This window comes from Podarcis liolepis (genome assembly GCF_965112155.1).
Source record: "Podarcis liolepis genome assembly, chromosome: 7".
Taxonomy (NCBI): Eukaryota; Metazoa; Chordata; class Lepidosauria; order Squamata; family Lacertidae; genus Podarcis; species Podarcis liolepis.
The window spans coordinates 58,810,920-58,830,457 of NC_139561.1; the positions used below are offsets into that span (position 1 = coordinate 58,810,920).

Genomic DNA, 19,538 nt, shown 5'->3' on the forward strand with positions numbered 1-19,538 from the left:
GAAACTTGCAGATTCTAGCTTCACCAATTAACTCAAGCTGGTGTCAATTTACTCTTGGCAGAAAGCCCAGGTCTGCTTGACCTAGAAACTACTCACTCTGATTGGTTAACGAGCAGCACTCTGCTCTGTTATCTAGGGATTGCTAGCACAGTTTGATGTGAGGTGTGTTAGGAGTTAGAAGTGCTGTGTATGGTTTTGAGAGAGAGAAAGAGAGGATTTATTTTGCTTTTATTTGTATGCAGAAACTCTGCTGGTTTTATTTTTCCTTTTAATAAATCCTGTAAATAGTTATTCTGAGTCTAGCTGACTAGTCATTACCGCCGCAACTAGCTTCCTCGCTGTGCAGGAAAACTCTGCTACGTTTGGGCTAAAGCCAGTAGGGCTATGCCTGACACTTCAAAGTTTCCATGATAACTTACAACAGCTCTGCTATATTCAGCAGCAGGTATGGCTGTTCCTGGCTACCATTATAAATTGTCCTCCTTGCTTCCGCTTTCCTTGACCTGAGGACAGATCTACGGAGCATTGCAGGAGGTTGGACTATATGACCCTTGGGCTCCCTTCCAACTCTCCAATTCTATGATTCTATGAGTGAAGGGGCAAGCTGACCTGTATGCCTTTATTGTTACACATGCACCTTGCCCGACTCCCTTCTGGCCATTCTCTTATAAGGAACCTTGCAAAGTACTTTGTAATCTTGTACTTTGGGAACCTTGGAAGAGGTGTGTATCAAATGGTAGCTTTCTGTTATGGAAGTATCAGCACATCTGACATTATGATGGCAACACTCTTGTTTTTCACATTTCATAGTAATTGTAAAGGAAATTTATCATTCTTGTCTGGTCCTTGAATAAAAAAGGAATACCATATTTTTCGCTCTATAGGACCATAGGATGCACCTTGTTTTAGAGGGGGAGAACAAGAAAAAAAAATTCTCCCCCTCTCTGCTCAGCGCCCCTTCAGCGAAGCCGCAAGAGAAATGGAGCCCCTTCCATTTCTCCTCCCGCTTGGCTGACGGGGCGCTGCGCATCTCTCCCTCTCTGCTGAAGCCGGGAGAGTCTTGCTCTCCCGGCTTCAGGAAAAGGAACCCAAAGCCTCCGGAGCACAGCGGGACCTCCTGCTGTGCTCCGGAGGCTTCAGGTTCCTTTTCCTGAAGCCTTCGGAGCGCAGCGCGAGTTCCCACTGTGCTCCGGAGGCTTCAGGTTCTTTTTGCTGAAGCCAGGAGAGCAAGACTCTCCTCTGCGCTCCCTCTGCGCTTCGGAGGCTTCGCGTTGCTATCGCTGAAGCCAAGGAGCCTGCATTCGCTCCGTAGGACGCACATACATTTCCCCTTAATTTTTGGAGGGGAAAAGTGCATCCTATAGAGCGAAAAATATGGTAGGTTTGGGATGAAAGGGGAGAAACCTCATTGAAAGCTTTCTGTGATCTTTGTCTATGTTTTTATAAGGCACACTTAAGAGGAGACAAATAATGCAATAAATGAATAACAGGGAAATGCAGGCATTTCCAGGGGACCCACATTTGCTTTAGCTTTGACCTATAACTTGCTGCTGTTTGCTATGCCTATTTTATTTTTTTCTGTAGAAGTCCCTCTCCCCTTTGAACTTCTCTGAAAACTGGGGAGGATAGATCAATTTGAGGGCTCTTTGTGGGGTAGTGGTTAAACATTTCAGTTCTGGTCATTTTTTCCTGCTCTTTCACCATTAACAGTCTAAAGTGGCACATTTCCAAGGCAGGAGGTCTGATGCCCCGAGCAGTTTAATGCCTAGGGTTCCTTTTGTGCCTTGTATAAATCACTCTCTCTCGCCCAATTTCTCTTGCTTCCTGTGACATTTAGGGGAGGGGAGGCAGGATCCTGCACCCACTTTTTCATGTGTTCCTTTTAGTATTATTTTGATGGGAAGCAGAGAAGTTGACTGTTTCAGAGGCTGCCTGGATGTGTTAGCAGGGAAGCAAGTGGTGTTGTCAAAAGGGACTGTTTGCCAAAGTGAAACAACTTGGTGATTTATATTGGAAGGAAGTAGGTGCTGCAGTTAAAAGCTTCTGAATGCCTCCTCTTTAGCAGAAGCTAGTTTGGGTTTGGGTTTGTTAACTTTTTTTTAATTCTAAGCAAGAGCCTCAGAGGATCTTCTTTCTTGCAAATTTGCTGCTGCAAATGCAACAATAATGAGCAATTTGCATAAGTGGCATTTGGGCTGACAATTTGTCTGTGAAATGGCAAGAAGAGAAGTAGAGGGAGTCAGTGCTGAAAAGGGCTGAGCACTGTTTAGGTTCAGGAGAAGCTTTCAGACCCAACATGTCTCTCATGCTGCCAGGGTGTCAGGGACTGGCTAGACGAGGAGGAGTGGTGTGGCTGCCAGTTGCCCAGAAAGCACCAGGGAGTAACACTGGGGAGGAGGGAGATTTTGAGCCTGACTCAGACTGGTAGGACAGGGAAGAGCAATCCACAGAGGGAGCCATCGGGGAAGTCTTGGAGCCAGAGAGTGGGGGCAAAGGGGAGAGGCACAATGTGGGCCTGATAGGGAGAGAGCAGAGGCTGCATCTTCTGCATTGCAGGACAGTCCTCTTGCGGGCACTTCTACCTCCCCTTACCTGTCTCAGTGTGAGAAAGGAGAGCTGAAAAATGGAAAGAGCGGATAAGAAAAGCTGAACCATGCTGGAAGAATGTAGAGAGAAACACTTAAATAAGGGAAGGAGGGGATGGGTTTCTAAATTCTACAGCTTTCATACCCCGAGAGCGTCGGTGTCAGGTGTCTCTGGTTGTGAAGCAATAAAGTTCTTTGCCTTCAAGTCATGTGCCTGTTGCTGATTTACAGCCCAGTTGGCAAGGCTATTCTGGAAGCCTGACACAGGGACTTGCAAATGTCTGTAGGCATTTGCCACATTTCCAAAGAGAATTGAGTCTTGTTCTAGGGTCTGCCACTGCTCAGTATAGTGCCTTTTCCTGGGAAAACCTCCTTCAGGCAAGGCATGAGGTCCTGGCTGCTTCAGGCTTTGTCTAGCTCCTACACGTTTCACAGCTAACATTGCATGTGATGGTCATTCCCACCAAACTATGCAGCTACACAACAGCAGATATTTACATGCTCTGCCACAACTGACCAGCAAAACTTTTCCTCTGTCTGGAATTGTTTCTTAAAATAATGTTTAGTTTCAGAGATAAAAGGTTTGGCTAGGCCAGGAGTGTATGGAAGCTTTGGCCTTCCAGATGTTGTTGAACTACAACTCCCATCAGTTCCCACAAGCATGATCAATGGCCAGGGGTGGTGGGAGTTAACATTTACCAACATCTGGAGGGTCAAAGGTTCCCCACACCTGGACTAGGCTGAAGCTCTTCTCCTTGACATACTAGGTTTCTGGGCACAGGGAATGGTGGCAGAAATGGTGGCAAAAAATGGTGGCAGAAAATTCAAATATTCCACCTTGGCATCCCTTGCCACAGAGGTCTGTACCACATGCTTTTATCTTACATCTCTTCACTATGTCATCTGGCTCTGGAATATAGCTTCCCCTGCTTACAGAATTGCATCTCTGTGACCTCCAGGGTGTTTTGCCACAACCTACACCAGCCTTCCCCAACTTGGTTGCTGGCTGGGGTTGATGAGAGTTGGAGTCTGAAACATCAAGTGGGTACTAGGATGAGGAAGGGTCTCTCCGCTGCTTGGACATCTGCATTATCCCAACTAAACTTTAGGATGTGCAGTTATACGTATGTGTGCTAGCTAGCTACTGTTTGCCATAAATCCTCATCCACTGGCCTGCAGCCCTCATTCAGGCCAAGAATGGCTAAATTCGGTGGTGGTGGTGGTTTTGTGATCTTGATGGAACCAAATCCATGGTTTGTCCCCCCCCCCCAAAGTGGGTGAGTTTGGGTTGTAGTGAAATATGTATTGGGACATTTACGTATGTAACACAGATCAGTGTCAAATCCAAGCCTGATCTGTTCACTGTGAGATAGCAGGTGTGGATCCCACTTCCAACACCACACGGACACACTTTCAGGTCCTGTTTATGGCTAAGGTTATTGACAGCAAGTGAATGTTTGTAAATGTGGAGCCAGAAGATTCATTCAGGTTAATTAATGCAGAGCAGTTATCTCGTGTTTGTGTGTTGGGGAGGATAATTATGATCCCTTCCTAACACTGGGAATCAGCTTGAGATGTGAAGCTATAGATAGGGGTGGAAAAATGGGTGTAGGGACCATCTACCCACAACCCCTCCCCCCATACAACTTTCCAAAGTGCTTGCCACAGTTTTGGGGGTCAATCCCTTCCAGAGGGGAGCTGGTTCTAATCAGTGCCTTCTCTCATTTGCTGATTGAGGCACTCCAGGGAGCAATTAGCCCGCTTTTGAAATCCAACAGAGGATGTGAATAAGTGCTTAACCTGCCTGCCAATTGATATTTAAAATACAAGGAGGCAGGCATAATAAAATGGAGCGTACAGTTAATATTTGATGAGTGGGCTCCTCTACCCCGCCCCTCCATAGCGCTTTACATATTTTGACAAATAACCAGTCTCTTTCATGATATGACAATTCCTTGGAGGAGGAAGACAAAAGATTGGGGAGGATTCAACCCTCTGGCTGGGATGGAGAGGTAGAGCTGCTCTTGACTTAATTATTCATCAAATAAGCTTATTAATTTTATGTTTGCTAATGAGCAGGCATTCCAGGTTTTCCCACCCTAGATAACAGCCTTGTGACTTACCCTCTGGGTGCCTCGCCAGGAGGTACATTGTGTGAATTTGTCAAACTCCCCACCCTTCATGATGCCTCTCACTAAAATGAACTTACTTGGTGAGGAAATAAATGCTCCCTGGACCTTGTTCAGCGCAGCAGCAAATGCAGATTCTCTGGAATCTCTCCAGGGCCATTCCTGCCTCTCACCACTTGACGTCTTCATTGAGGATGGTATTTGATCTGCTGGCTACTTGCTCTTCCAGCTGCCTCTGATTCAGCTGCGATTATGGGTCCTGCTTTGGAGGCTGTAAATTGACTTCTTCCCTCTCTCCTGTCTGGTGGAAAGTAGACTGTCGCACCAGTGGGCATATTATTATGCCACGTGCATTTAGAAAACAGAAGGCAAAAGTCAGCCGCTTGTGGTGGTAGGATCTGCCTCCAACAGTCTGAGAGCATTTATTGGCTACCAATCTCAGGGTCACTTGACCCAGAAAATGACCTGAGATTATACTGATGATCATAGAATTGTAGAGTTGGAAGGGACTGCAAGGCTCATCTAGTCCACCCCGTGTAAATGACCCTTGACAGATGGCCATCCATCCATGATGCTAAATGGTTATGGTCCTGGAAGCTGAGAACTGGGTCAACATAAGCTTCTCCAAGCTCTTTGGAGGAAGAACAGGTTGGACATGTCACAAAGCAAAACAAAGATCAACAACATCACTGTTCTAAATGATCAGTTTACTTGATTATATATTTATTAATATTCAGTATCCCAGCCATTTGTTAGGATCCACACAACATTCTCCAGTGAACGTTTTGGACATAGATTGTGCTCATTCATCCAGCTCAGAAGCCTCCTTGTTTTCTTTAGTCTTCGCCTCATTAACTTGACTTATTTCTCCTTTCCATCTCCAGCCAGATGTGTTATATCCCTGCTGCCTCCTGTGCCTTCTTTGACAAAGATGAAAGCTGTAGCCTTCAGAACCTCAGGCCACAATAAATCAAGCGATTGGCCCTTCCCCAAGTCAGTTATGATGTTTGCATTGCAGCACTGATTATTCTGTTTAAGAGCAGGGCAACCTCGTCTTTGTGGTCTTTCTCCTAGGTCTATTCATGTGGCCCTGAGCAAGGCCTTGTTGATCTTCCTTGCCATTCCACATCTGCAAAATGGGAGCAATGGAAATAAACTAAATAAAGCATTTTCCAACTGAATAGTAATACCTGGTTTTCTTAGAGCAGCCCTGTGAGGGAGGACACACATTGCAGAAGAAGGGATGATACAGGTGGGGTGGGGGAGAAGAATGGCAGGTGTGAGGGCCACATTGAGATTCCATAGCAGAGGTGGGGATTTGAATTCTGGTTCCTGCTCAGCCATTAATGCCATGCCAGCTCTGTGCCAAGTAACCAATGAACAGCAGGAAGAGCTGGTTCCCATTCATTTGATCCTGTGCAGGGTGACTCATGCCTGGGACAGCTGAGTTTTGCGAAAACCAGTTCCTTCTCTGCTTTTGGCATCTGCTGAGCCAAGTTTGTATGAAAGGAGCTGGCCGGGGTAGCATTTGTGCTGTTGAGCTGCTTTTTGTAGCTTGGTCTTTGGCAGAGTGTGCTAAATTTAGCCACCTTGTTTACAATCAATCTGTACAAGGGGCGATTTTCAAAAGAAATGTTTCTTCCATACAGCCAGTTGATGGTGTGTTCGTATGTGATTATATTGCTATACTTGGGCAGTGTTGCCATGAGTTTTCATCCAGTGGCCAGAAAGAAGATCATCATCATCATCAACAACAACCACAATATTAAATGCTCTGAGAAACAGAGATGCCAGAGGTTTAATGCAATCTTCAGGACAGAAATGAAAGGGCTGATTGCTATGTTTGATCCTTCTTTTGATGTCTTCTGCATAATCACGGCTGAGAAAGCTTAATTTGGGAATTGTGTATGTTGAGGGCAGAATTTGGATCAACTCCCCATTTTACAAGTTTTTCTCGTTTTGGAGCATGCCAACAGGATCATGTCCCATGACTAGGCAATGTGGACTTTAACCTAGGAAATGCTGCCTTTTGAAAAGAATGTCCGGGATCTAAGGACCTTGTGACTGGACATTTCCAGGTGTACATTTTGCTGTGTGGCAAATGTGCTCTATTGTTGTGAGGTCATAGTTTTAAACCCTCATACCTTCAGGGAACTTCCCCACACTGACCTATCTTGGAGGGCCAAGACTCTACCACCTACTTCTCTCCTTGGTCTTTCTTCCTGGCTGTTGAAATCTGCCAGAGCGGGGTTGGCTGTGTTGCACATTAGAAGTGTTTAATGCTTCTTTGAAAAGTAGTTCCTACTGTCCTAAATAGTCAGTTATCAGTCTCATGTTAAAAATCCAAATTTAGATCCTATGGTGTGAGAAAACTGCCCATTCTCCAATACTCAATTTTGGGACAATGTGTTAGAGCAAGTGATGACCAGAAGATCTCCATGCAGTACTGGATAATACATGATTAGGATCTGTTCCAGCCTGGTATCAAGCCCAAATTATACCCTGGAGGATCAGTTGCACCAGGGAATGGGTGTGAGGAGGAGAGTGCAACCATTTAGTTTCCTTGGACCCCTCAGGGACTTTTGATGCCATTGACCATGACAGTGTGATGGCCTTGGAATTCCCTCCGCCTCTCTGCCCTGAGCCTCTGCAGCTCAGGAGAGGCTGAATCGGAGGAACCCCAGCCTGCACAGGAGTCCCCGCCTCCAGGGCTGGCTGAGCTGGGGCAGGGCCTTGGATCTGAAGCGCCTGCACCTGTGCTGGATCCTCAGGAGCAGGCACCAGGTGATTCCACTCTGGCTCCGGAGGTGATTGAGGACACAGTGCCTACAGGTGCGCCTCTCCCAGCCCTGTTAGGGGAAGGTGAGTCTCCCCCTGGGTCCAGTAACCCTCCAGCCTCTCCTGAGCTGCAGAGGCTCAGGGCAGAGAGGCGGAGGGAACTGGTTTCTCCCAGGAGGAGTGCTCGCCTTAAGGCCAGGAGAGGCGGGTCTCCTGGGGGCCAGGACTGCCCCTGGCCTCAGAGAAGATAAAGGCCAGTCAGCCCGGTCCCAGGTTGCGGGAGCAACGTTGTTGATTACCTGCTTCTGCCCGGACCCAGACCTGTCCTTCCAGAGTTCCCATCCCCGCCCGGCTTCCAGCTTCGGACCCCGCCTCGCTCTTTGTGAACTGTTTCCAGACTCGTGACCCAGGACCGGACTTTGACCACGCCAACGGTAACCTTCCCCCCGGGACCAGCACAGACATCCTTCAGGACCAGATATCCTGGCTGAGCTTAGTAGGCATGGTGTTACAGTGGCTTTGGTTCTTACTGGGTGATTGGTCACAGAGGGACCACTCATTGACTGTTTAACATCTATGAAATTGCTTGGAGAAGTCTCATGGGAATTCAGGCTGAAGTGTCATCAATGTGTGGAAGATAGAAGTATAGTGTCTAGATCAAAGGAAGTAATAGTACTGCTCCAACCTGCATTGGTCAGACCCCACCTGGAGTCCTGTGTCCAGCTCTGGGGACTACAGTTTCAGAAGGATACAGCCACACTTGAACATGTGCAGAGGAGAGGGACCAAGATGACCAAGGGCCTGGAAACCAAGCCTTATGAGGAACAGTTGAGGGAGTTGGGTATGTTTAGCCTGGAGAAGAGAAGACTGTCAACTTCAAATATCTGAAGGGCTGTCACATGGAAGATGGAGCAAGCTTGCTTGTTTTCTGCTTCACTTCCCTGTCTATTCACTCAAGTTCCGTTGCTGAACTTATGAATTGGTGCCTTGAGGCAATACTAGGACTCATTGGGTCCTTCCCATACCCAGTGGTTTTTTATGTGTCTCTACTGTGGATCTGGTCCTGTCACCCTAACCTAGCTCTTCTCACCTTGGGGCACTGCCACATATTCCCTCACAGAAACATGGGGCAATATGACCCACAATGAATACCCTGAGGCAAAAGTGCCTGCAGAGGGAAGGAAGAGTATAGGCTGTCTTTTCTGCTCTGCTCTGCTCTGCTCTGCTCTGACCGCTGATTCTGAGTCAGGGAAGCTGTAAGGCAGGAATGACAGCTTTTGTGGGGGCTCTGGCTTAGGTCAGTTTAACCCACACTGCCACTGAGAGGGACAAAAGTGCCCTTTGGAGGGACATCCAGTATGAATGTTCCAGTTGATGAAGGCCATTGTGTTTCCTCTGTGGGGATGCTGAAAGAGAAGGCAGATCTGCTCGGTCATATTAGATTTCTCTTTCAAAGCAACTTTCCCCATTGTTTCCATGGCCAATTTGTCACTGAAGCTTTGAAGGATGTGCGTGGTTCACATGGCGTGCAAACGCCCAGCTTCTGTTTGTTGTGTGGGGCAGCTCTGTAGGAAGGTTGGTGTGACTGAACACTTGGTGAATGAAGCTGGGGAAGAGGGAGGGAGAGATAAAGCAGCGAGGGGGTTAGAAGATGGCAGTGCAGGCGTTCCCTGTGGCTCTGCATGACACTCAAAGCATCTTCCCAGCAATATTTCTCCCTTTTATATATATAAAAAATTAAGGGCACTTTGGTGGCCTTTAGCAGTAAATCAAGGTGAATGCTGTGATGTTTGCCTTTGCTGTGAACTTGCAAGAACAGAGTTCCTTCCGATGCCTCCTCCCTCTCTCCCTCCCTCTCCTTGTATGTGTGAAGAATCTTTTCACACAACATGAACCAAAGGGAATCTTGACTTTAAAATATTAACACAATGCACGTTGGGTTGTCTGCCAGCTTTCGCTACTTTGCAAGCTGCTGCTGCTGCTGATCATAATGTGGTTGTTACTGTCAGGAATGTAGTTTGTTCTTGGGACCTTTCCCAACATCTGTTTTGTTTTTTACGGCTTTTGTGGGTGGGGAGGTTTTGACAGCAGCAAGAGGAGGAGCCTCCACTCCTTTTGTAGACCCCCACAGTTTATCTGGGCAGATGCCATCACCCATAGAGCTAAGTCTCTCCAATTTTCCATGAGCTCCTTGGTGAAGTTTTTGGGTCTTTTCAACAGGGAGCTAGCTACTCAGAGCCTTATTCTGGCAGATCTTGGCTGTTCTGGAACATTCACTTTTCCAAGATGAGGCATGTGGAAAGCCTTCAGGGACCTCTGTTTCCAGGTACTCTGATGGAGTCACCTTCCTCACTGGGAGGAAACTTTTAGCAGCTCCCTGGCTGGAAAAATTCAGCAGGGAGCTCAGAAGACTAAGCAGCAAAAAGAACATTGGCCTGAGGGAGCCACTCTCCTTCAGTTTGTCACCTTTCCAGTCCCAGTGGCAAGGCCCTTGGCTGAGGCACTGATGGGCCAGAAGGGGGTTATACACTGGAATGGGACCAGGACCAGTGGCTCACCACCCCTGCAGTAGGACATAGATGTGGCCTTTGTCAAGCAAGTCTTCCTGTAACAAAGGAAGACTGGGTTCCTCTGATCTCTGGTTGCCTTCAAAGAACATTGGGAAACTTTAGTTGTTCAACATGGAGCTGTCAGACATATATCTAGAGCTGAGGGTGGTGACACTGGAGTGTATTACTTCTCTTCTATTTCAGTCTGCTTCCAAGTGCAGTTCAAAGTGCTGGCCATTGTAGCAATGGATGTGGAACTAAGTAGGAAGGTTAGAACAGCAGTAAGGAGAGAAAATCTTAGTGACACAGAAGGAAGGCACAGGTTAAGAGGAAAGCTATAACAACAACAACAACAACAACAATTTATTATTTATACCCCGCCCATCTGGCTGGGTTCCCCCCACCACTCTGGGCGGCTTCCAACTGAATATTAAAAACAGTACAGCATCAAACATTAAAAACTTCCCTAAAGTGGGCTGCCTTCAGATGACTTTTAAAAGTAAAATAGTTGTTTATTGCTTTGACATCTGCTGGGAGGGCATTCCACAGGGCAGGCGCCACTACCGAGAAGGCCCTCTGCCTCGTTCCCTGTAACCTTACTTCTCGCAATGAGGGAACCGCCAGAAGGCCCTCGGCGCTGGATCTCTGTGTCCGGGCTGAACAATGGGGGTGGAGACGCTCCTTCAGGTACCAGGAAGGGATTCAGCACACAAAGTAGAGAGAGCGAAAGCAGGAGGGTCAGAGAGAGTTAGGAGTTAAAGGAAGCTTGTTTAAAGAAAGTTCTTTGTTTTATAATACTCTGCCCTGATCCTTATTGATAATTAACACCACATTTGAAACAGTCATCACATTTTACATACCTGCCAACATTTCGGGAGGGCAAAGTGGAACACCCCTCCTACCATCCCACCTGCCCAATCTCTGTTGGTGTACAGCAATAAATACATAAAACCGTACAATAAAACAATACCAAAAAGTTGAAAAGTGACATCACTTGACCACTGTGGAAAGATGTATCCTTAATGCCTGCACCCTTAAATGCCTGCATAGGCTTGGCTGAATTGAAAAGCTTTCAGCAGGCATTTAAAAGTTGGTACAGAAGGCACCCAATGAATCCATTGGCAGAGAGTTCCACAGGATTGGGCAATGACACTAAAGGCTCAGTTTCTTGTTACTGTCAAATGAGCCTTGCCAGCTCATGGAATGACCAACAATGTTCCTACATATGATCTCAGGGATGTGTTACCCACGGAACACAACCCTAAAAAATAAAACCTGATTGGAATGGATGAGAATTGCAGAACAGCACTATGTAGTATATGCCACAGAGGTCAGGCCTGTAGTCTCTCACTTTCTGGCCCATCGTGATGTCAGCTCCAAAAACTGCAAATGGCCACACAAATATGTGTGTGTGTGTGTGTGTGTGTGTGTGTGTGTGTGTGTGTGATATCAAGGGCTTGTCTCCTGCTCCTGCTAAGTTTCTTAGGTGCTGGTGCTCTTTTGAAAATGTGCCTTCCTTAGAAACAACAAGAATCTGGAAGGAGATTTCCCAAAACCTTGGAGTGGCTACATCCCTTGTTTAATTTATAACTCAGGCGAAGTTCTTCCATTTTATTAAAACAGAGAAGCTGCGACAATTATTTTCATAATTAACTGACTCTCCAAATTAACGCCAATTACACTGTGTAATCATGATTAAGATTATGCATTAATCAACTGCTCCAAGTTAGTGATTAGGCTCTTTAATGACTGCAAAGAACTTGCATGGAGGTGTGGGTGGGTGTGCGCAGCTGTCACCCAGAAGGAGTCGGGAGCTGCAGTGGCAGCAACCCTGGAATTTGCACGCAGGTGCCACTGAGTTGCTCCATCCTGTGAGCAGAGGATGAGCGCATGGACCATGGCAGGCAATGCGCATCTGGATTCTAGCACAAAGGAACTGTAGCAACAGAGCTGAACGAAATGGGACAAGAAAGGTCTCCTAATATAGCATAGAGGCAAGGATGGGTTTTTCAATTCATCATTCTAGAGTTCTTGCAGTCTGCCCTTCTATAGCATGCCGTACAGAACTGTAGCTGACCCTTGACAAGTCATGGAACAGAGGTGACTCCCTTATTGATAAATTTCATGAGTAGATCAGGCATTCAGATTGTCTGCTGAGCTATGGCGAGTCTTATACCGAGTCAGACCATTGTCCCACCTCGCTCAATATTGTGTATAATGACTGGTGGCAGGTCTCCAGGATTTCAGAAAGGAGTCTCTTTCAGACCCTCTAAGGGTCCCTATTTTCCAGGGACAGTCCTGGATTTACAGAAGCTATCCCAGTTTCTGATTTGATCCTGGAATGTCCCACTTTTCCTTAAGATGTCCCTATTTTCCTCAAGGCAATGTTGGAAGATTTGGTAGGACATTCCTACTTTCATTGGAGAAATGTTGGAGGGTATGGAGTTATCTGACCCCTAAGCCACCTGAAGGCAGCCCTGTATAGGGAAGTGTTTTAGTGTTTAATGTTTTATTATGTTTTTATATATGTTGGAAGCTGCCCAGAGTGGCTGGGGCAACCTGGTCTGATGGGCAGGGTATACATAGCAATCATCATCACCATTGAATAGGATGTCCCTATTTCCATCAGAGAAATATTGGAGGGTATACTCTCCCAAGCCTACTTGGAGCTGCTGCGGATGGAATCTGGGACTTGCAAGGCAGAACCTCTGCCACTGAGCTCAGGAGATGCTCAGAGTTGAGAAAAGCCCTGCTGGATCAGATCAGAGGCCCATCTAGGCCAGCATCCTGTTCTCACAGTGGCCAACCAGATGCCTCTGGGAAGCCTGCAAGCAGGACATGAGCGCAAGAGCATTCTTCCCATTTATGGCTTCCACCAGCTGGTGTTCAGAAGGGCCCACTGCCTCTGACAGTGGAGGCAGCACATAGCCATCATGGCGAGTAGCCAGTGACTAGCCCTCTCTATGGATTTGTCTAAATCCCTTTCAAAGCCACCCTCAGAATGGGCTGCTTGAATGCAATGGTGTCGCTTTCCAGGTTTTCTGCAGCCCCCCTGGATGCAGCAGGGGAGATTTGCTTTGTCGCCTTGTGTTTGCAGCAAAGCCCTTTCTGCCTAATCTGGGGCTCTCAGCTGCTGTCTTGTCCAGCCCCCCAATCCCAGTTGTATTGCCTTCCTTGGAAGAAAAGCTTATTATGTCCAAATGGATGCCTGGAGTGCTAATTTATTTCGGATCAAGTGCAAATGTAATCCCAATCCCAAAGCTGCTGTATTGTATCGTATAAGAAGGCAGGGCAGGAAACAGAAAATCTTCTCTTGAAAGGGAGCAGCCTGAGAGGGACACAATATCCTCCGTTTATTAACCAAAGCGACATAAAGCCGGCTGTCACTTCAATGTGATACGAAAGGCAGCACAAATCTCTGCGTGGCATTTGGTGGGGAAAGGGTGGCGCTTATAGCTAGGCTGCTTCAGCTGGTCCCAGGTGCTCCATGAAGGATGGCAAGGGAGTGGGGCAGCCCAGATATCCGCCCCACAACCCCATTTAACTGCGGGGGAGCAGCTCCCTGCTCTGTCTGCCAGTTGGAGCTGCCACCTTCCCCGTCTCAGCTCATGCTGGGCAGAAGGAGCAGATGCTCCCCTGTCTCTCCACATTAAGTGTTTCTGTTGCTGGAGGATGCTTGGCAAGGGCTCGGGTCTCTTCCTAATGTAGCGCTCAAACGAGAAGGTCCTCTTTGACTGTATTATTTTGAATAATTGATCCCTTCAAGTTGGAGTCAGAGTGCTGCTGTGATGGAAAAGGGTTGTCATCTCATAAATACTTCATGGGGAAGATGATGGGAGTCATCTCGGATGGTACTGGGGGTGGGGAAAAGCTAGCAGAGCTCATTGCTAGCAGAGCTGAGTGCTACCTTAGATTGGCCCCAGAAGGACCCTCCCCTCAGATGTGGGATTCAGAGCATTGCAGTATCTATTTATTTGTTTTAAATCTATGCCACCATTCTTGCCCAAGGACAACCAACAGCAGCTGGCAGCCATCCACATATTAAAAGAATATAACAAACTATCTCAGAGTTGCAGCAAAACATGCAAGAAAGAACTCCTAAGGAACTTGAGGGCTTTCTGGATGTTGAGGGACACCGGAGCCACTTCCCTCCTTGTTTGAAAACAAATGGGCCAGTGTGATGCAGTAGTTAGAGTGCTGGACCATAAAGCAAGCTGAGTGAACTTAGGCAACTGCAACTCCCAGCTATCTCACAGGGTTGTAATACTCTTTTATCCTCCATTCTTGAGAACATCAAGAACGACTGAGCTGGTAGAGGCTATTGACACCATCCTGTGCCATTTTGCTTGATCTGCTCTCATTGAAGTGCAATTAATTGAGGAGGAGGAGGAGGAGGAGGAGGAGGAGGAGAATGCTCCCTTTGAGTGTTCTAGCTGGTAAGAGTGTTTTTATCAGACTCTTTGCAGTTTGTTTGACTGTTTCACGACAGGCTCGAGTGATGGGAGCTGGTGATGGGGAGTGGTCAGGGTATGGGCAAGACTTCCCCTTTGGCTGATAAGAGCCAGCCAGTCACATGTTTGAAGCAGGTTGACATGGGACTCACAGGGTGGGGGCAGGGCGCCTCTGCTGACACTTAGAATTGCTGGTCAGGTTCTGGCAGGCCCCTCCCTTGAAATATTGCTTTGGGGAGGGGTTAGTTTAGAGAAAGAGCGAGTAAGAGGCAACATAATAGAAGTTTATAAAATTATGCATCACATGGAGAGAGTGGGAGGATAACAGTTTTTCTCTGGCTCTCAAAATTGCAGACATCCAATGAAGCTGAATGTTGGAAGATTCAGGATGGATAAAAGAATGTCCTTTCCTAATGCAGAGTTGAACTATGGCACTTGCGCCCATAGGAGGTAGTGATGGCCCTCAAGCTAGATGGCTTTAAAAGAGGATCAGACAGATTCATGGAGGGAAAGGCTTTGGTGGCCACTGGCTATGGTGGAGGCTATGCTCTGCTTCCATGTTTGGAGGCAGCAAATTCTCTCAATTCCACTTGCTGGAAATTGTAAAAGGAGAGGAGAGGGCTCTTGTGCTCGCATCCTGCTTACTGGCTTCCCTTTGGGGCATCTGGGTGGCCACTGTGAGAATGGGATGCTTGACTTGATGGGCCATTGGCCAGATCCAGCAGGCTGTTCTTAGGTTCTCATGGGACAACTGCTGAAAACCTATTTATTTTAGCAATCCTACCCAAAGATATAGTTTAGTTACCAATATTTGTCTTAAAGGTTTTGCTGATTTTACCTGTGCTTTTATTGATAGTTTTATTATGGACACATCTTTGTGAGTCTTCTGATTGACTGTTCTCTGACTTTTTAAAGTACAGTACTGAGATAAATAAACAAATCCTCTGCCTGCATTCTTAAAAGTACATTTCCCAGCTTTTATAGCTGCAGCGATCAGCTTGAAAAATGCATAACTAGCGCCAGGTGACATTTGGGAAGCTCTTGGGGGTGGGGGTGGGGGGGGACCTTCAATTATGATAAATGCATAATGGTGCTTCTGTATTCCCTGTGGATTTTCTTGTGTGTCTCCCTCCCACCTGGCCGTAGGCAAAAGCAAAATAAACAGATACAAAATTGCTCTGAAATTGGAGATTTTAGAGATTCTCCTTGAGGTAGAATTCGGGCACCTTTATGGCAAGAATGGAGATTTAATTGCTGGGTGCAACTTCCTTTAGACTCCCACTGGGAGGGCTTTCATCCCAATCCCCACTCAGCCATCAAGCACCGAGGATGAAGTTGGGCAGCCCTGCTTCCTCAGCCTCCTTTTCCTCGCAGGGCTGTTGTGAAGATAAAAAAAGGAGATAACGCTCCCGTGGATTATCTTGGCAGAAGGCAGGCTAGCATTCAAATCAATAAAATATAATTAAGTGCCTGGAGAACTGCAAAGGATCCAGCCGTGTTAAGAAACAGCAACAGACAAGCTCTCCTGACACTGGAAAGGGAAGCTGGCTTTCCGCTAATGAATCGGGAGATCCATCTGTTACTGGCTGCATCTGCGTATTTCATTCATCCATTAATTATTTTGAGTTGCTTGTTAATCAGAGAGTGCCTGGTTGAGGTCCCTCAACACTGTTTCACAGGAGAGCAAGGAGGGGGAAAGGAGGAAAGGAAGGAAGGCATGAGATTCCCCCTCTCCACGTCTCTGAAACAAGGAGATACAATTACATGATTTCCGCCTGGGTTCTGGTGCTTCAGTTGGAGAGGTTGTCAGTGGGGAATAGAGGACAAGCCTTGAAAATGCAGAGCCAAGAAAGAAAGAAAAAGCTTTGCAATGCTGTGACATGAACTGCTCTGCCTTTGGGGAGAGATAATGGCATTAACAACTTCTGAACAGCAAAAAGCAGGCCTTCTATGGTGTGTGCATTGCAGCAACCCAGACTGTTCCTCTAAGTTGGCTCAGAATGAAGTTTCTGCTTGTCTGAACTCAGAGGCAAATCTGAGGAGAGCAGGCAGAAAAGAGGGGGGCAAAGAGAACCTGATGTCTAAAACTAGGGAAGAACTTGAGGACTCTGGGAGGAAAGAAAAATTGATTTATATTGGCCAACTTACTCATCAACAGCCCAAGCCATTTGCTGAACTGTTGGGCGCTACAGAATCTTCATGAACATTCTATTTCAGAAGAAATATGTTTGTTTTGAAAAGTTGGATAGTTGTAAAATCTTAAATTTCTAGATGGAGCAGTTGCGCTGAGTAGAAGGGGCACTACCCTAAAGTTAACCCTGAGTGATGTCCACAATCTGCTGCAAGGTATTAGTGCAGTCAGGAACAATGGATACAGTTTACTGAATTTGAAAACACTGCAGCTATTGTCCCAGTTGGACTAGTATCTTGCAGCTGGTTGTGGACACCACTCAGGATAAAGTCCAAAATTCCCATCCCTTCTAGTCATTTCCATGAGCAGCCTTTTGTCTGATCCAGTGGAACTGGGAGCTTGCTCTTATACTCTTATACTCTTGTGAGACATGAGGAACGTTGGTGTTTAAACCTCATGATGAACCAAACACATAAGGGATTTGTATGCTAAACGGGGAGAGTAGAGACTTGCCTTTAATGTGTGGAGGGGGAGGAGTGCTAATGAAGTAGAATCCTACATAGATGATGCTGCACACTTCAAACATCCCATTCTAACTTCGCCACAACTTGGTTTACTAAATCTATGGAACAATCAATTGAAAAGTTTCATCTCAGGAATTCTTGACATGGATGCTGGCCAGAACCTCAGTTGCCCTCAAATAGAAAACCTTGCAGGACTTGGTGGGAGGGATGCAAAACTGAATTTCACACAATTAAAATAGCCAACCATACTTCACTGTTGGCAGCCTATATGCAGCTTAAATGCCACATCAAATAGTGCCTTGTTTCCATCCAGTCAATGCCCAAAGAGAGCTATATTTTAGGGTGAGCCTTGGCTTGATTGACCAATCAGAATTCCCAATCTGTACCCAGTCATGTGTCTCACCTATCTCCCTTCCACCCGACACTGACACCCACAATTCACAAACATTTACTACATTCAGATTGAGGGAAGAAGCTACTATGCTCTTGCAAAGATGTGCCATCTGACTCTAGGAAGGCAAGGCAAGACAGAAAGTTGTACCTTCACAGAGTCATTTCACACTCCCTGTGACAATATGGCTACACTAAAGGCACATTGATGTTTTCCATGGTCAACATGGAACAAGCAAAGCAAAGATGCACAACGCCAGATATGTAATAGGCATTTATCTGGGGCAGATAATGCAAATGGCTGGTTGTGCCTCCTTGGCACACAGGTGTGTTTAATGCCTCAAACCCTAGTGTGCCTCTGGGGACCCCAAACAGGTGAAGCAGTGCTGAGAGTTGCAACTGGAGTCTTGATATTGAGCAGCCTTGACCTGGACAGTGATGACATTCTGTTCTTTCCTTGCAGGAGGAATCTTTGAATATACAGACGGCCCAAATGCCCAGATAATGAATGCGGAGGAGCAAGCCTTCCGATTCTCAGCAAACATTATCAATAGGAATAGAACACTGCTACCCAACACAACCTTAACCTATGATATCCAGAGGATAAGCTTCCATGATAGCTTTGAAGCCACGAAGAAAGGTGAGTATGGAACAAGTCCCTCTTCCTCCATAGTTTTTGGGTCCTGTCCAGTGAAGGACTTCACGGACAAGAACTTTACAGGTTAATGTGCTTGGTTGTTGTGGCTGAACTTGGGAGTTATTGGGCTCATGATCTAACCCCATTTCTGCTGCCCTTCCTCAGTGGGCCTGGTGTGTTATGAAACCCATGAAGAACATACAGGGTTTAGCTTTCTGTGGGAGATACATGGATGCCACCCTTGGGGCAATCATTTTTTGAAGTCATGTTAGCAGAGAGTGAGGTCGGCAGTGACTGGCTCAATATCACACCCAGTGATCTTCATGGGTCGAGTGGGGATTTGAACCCTGTTCTCCCATGTCCTAGTCTAACACTCTAACAACTACACCACAGGCAGAAGAATAGATGATGGGAACATGGTGTTGAAGAATGGAGAAAACCAAAGAGGAAGTTGAATGCAGGTCTAGAGATGGGAGGCGGGATTGACTAGATGACCCCTTGTGTCCCTTCCGACTCTACAACTCTATGATTTGGCCTGTTGACAGGAGGGAAGTGGGCAGGCCAGAAAAAAGCTAGAAAACTGAGCCTTTTGTAGGTAGAGGGGCTGGGCTCTGCCCTTGTAAGAGCGCCAGGCACCGTTGAAGGGTTGTACAGAAAGAGAGAAACTCTGTCAATGATTGCTGCCATCATCAATTTCGAGCAAAAGTGGTCACCAAAGTGCCACACTTCTTTGCATTAGTTCTGCATTATTGCTGAATCAGATCTCCACAGGAATTGAGCCTGGTGCCAAGAAGTCCTGGTGCCACAGAAAGCCTTGCTTGCTATCCTCTGTCCAGGCGACTAAACATCCAATAACCCAAACCTAATTAAAGCTTTTTTAAAAAATAAAAATAAAATCTTATGTGATTCCATCTAGAGCTGAAGCTAATGGAATGTGACAAGTAAATAAGGATTAGGTTTTTTAAAAACAAACAAACAAACAAAAACCATGCACACATAGCTTCGATTGAATATGGCTTCGATTGGTAGAACGGTACTGTTTTTCTTTTTGGGGGCAACATCTTTATTGAAAGTTCAAAAAGTACATAACCATACGTGCACCAAACGTGGTGAGACACAAATGAAAAGAGAGAGAGAGAGAGAAACAGAACCTGTGCAGAAGAGAAAACAAAGGAGGGGAGGGGGAAACCCCCAAAACTATATATTTTACAAGGTTGTTATTGTACTTCACCAGATCTTAACCCATTACAGTATTTGTAAGAATGGATTCCAAATATCATTGAATTTGCCCATGGCACTGCTACTGCTGCCACATAATACCTGCTCCACATTTGTAAGAACGTGAACTTTTAGCATGGCAGCAG

At 46.4% G+C, this 19,538-nt stretch overlaps 1 protein-coding gene across 1 annotated transcript in view; it reads left to right on the forward strand.

Annotated features, from left to right (window-relative positions):
* GRIK3 (glutamate ionotropic receptor kainate type subunit 3) overlaps positions 1-19,538 on the forward strand; it is a 192,697-nt gene that overhangs the window by 102,810 nt on the left and 70,349 nt on the right. The window contains exon 2 of the mRNA XM_083511595.1: positions 18,001-18,177. Coding sequence (XP_083367721.1) covers positions 18,001-18,177 — 177 coding nt within the window. The remainder of the gene's footprint in view (positions 1-18,000; positions 18,178-19,538) is intronic.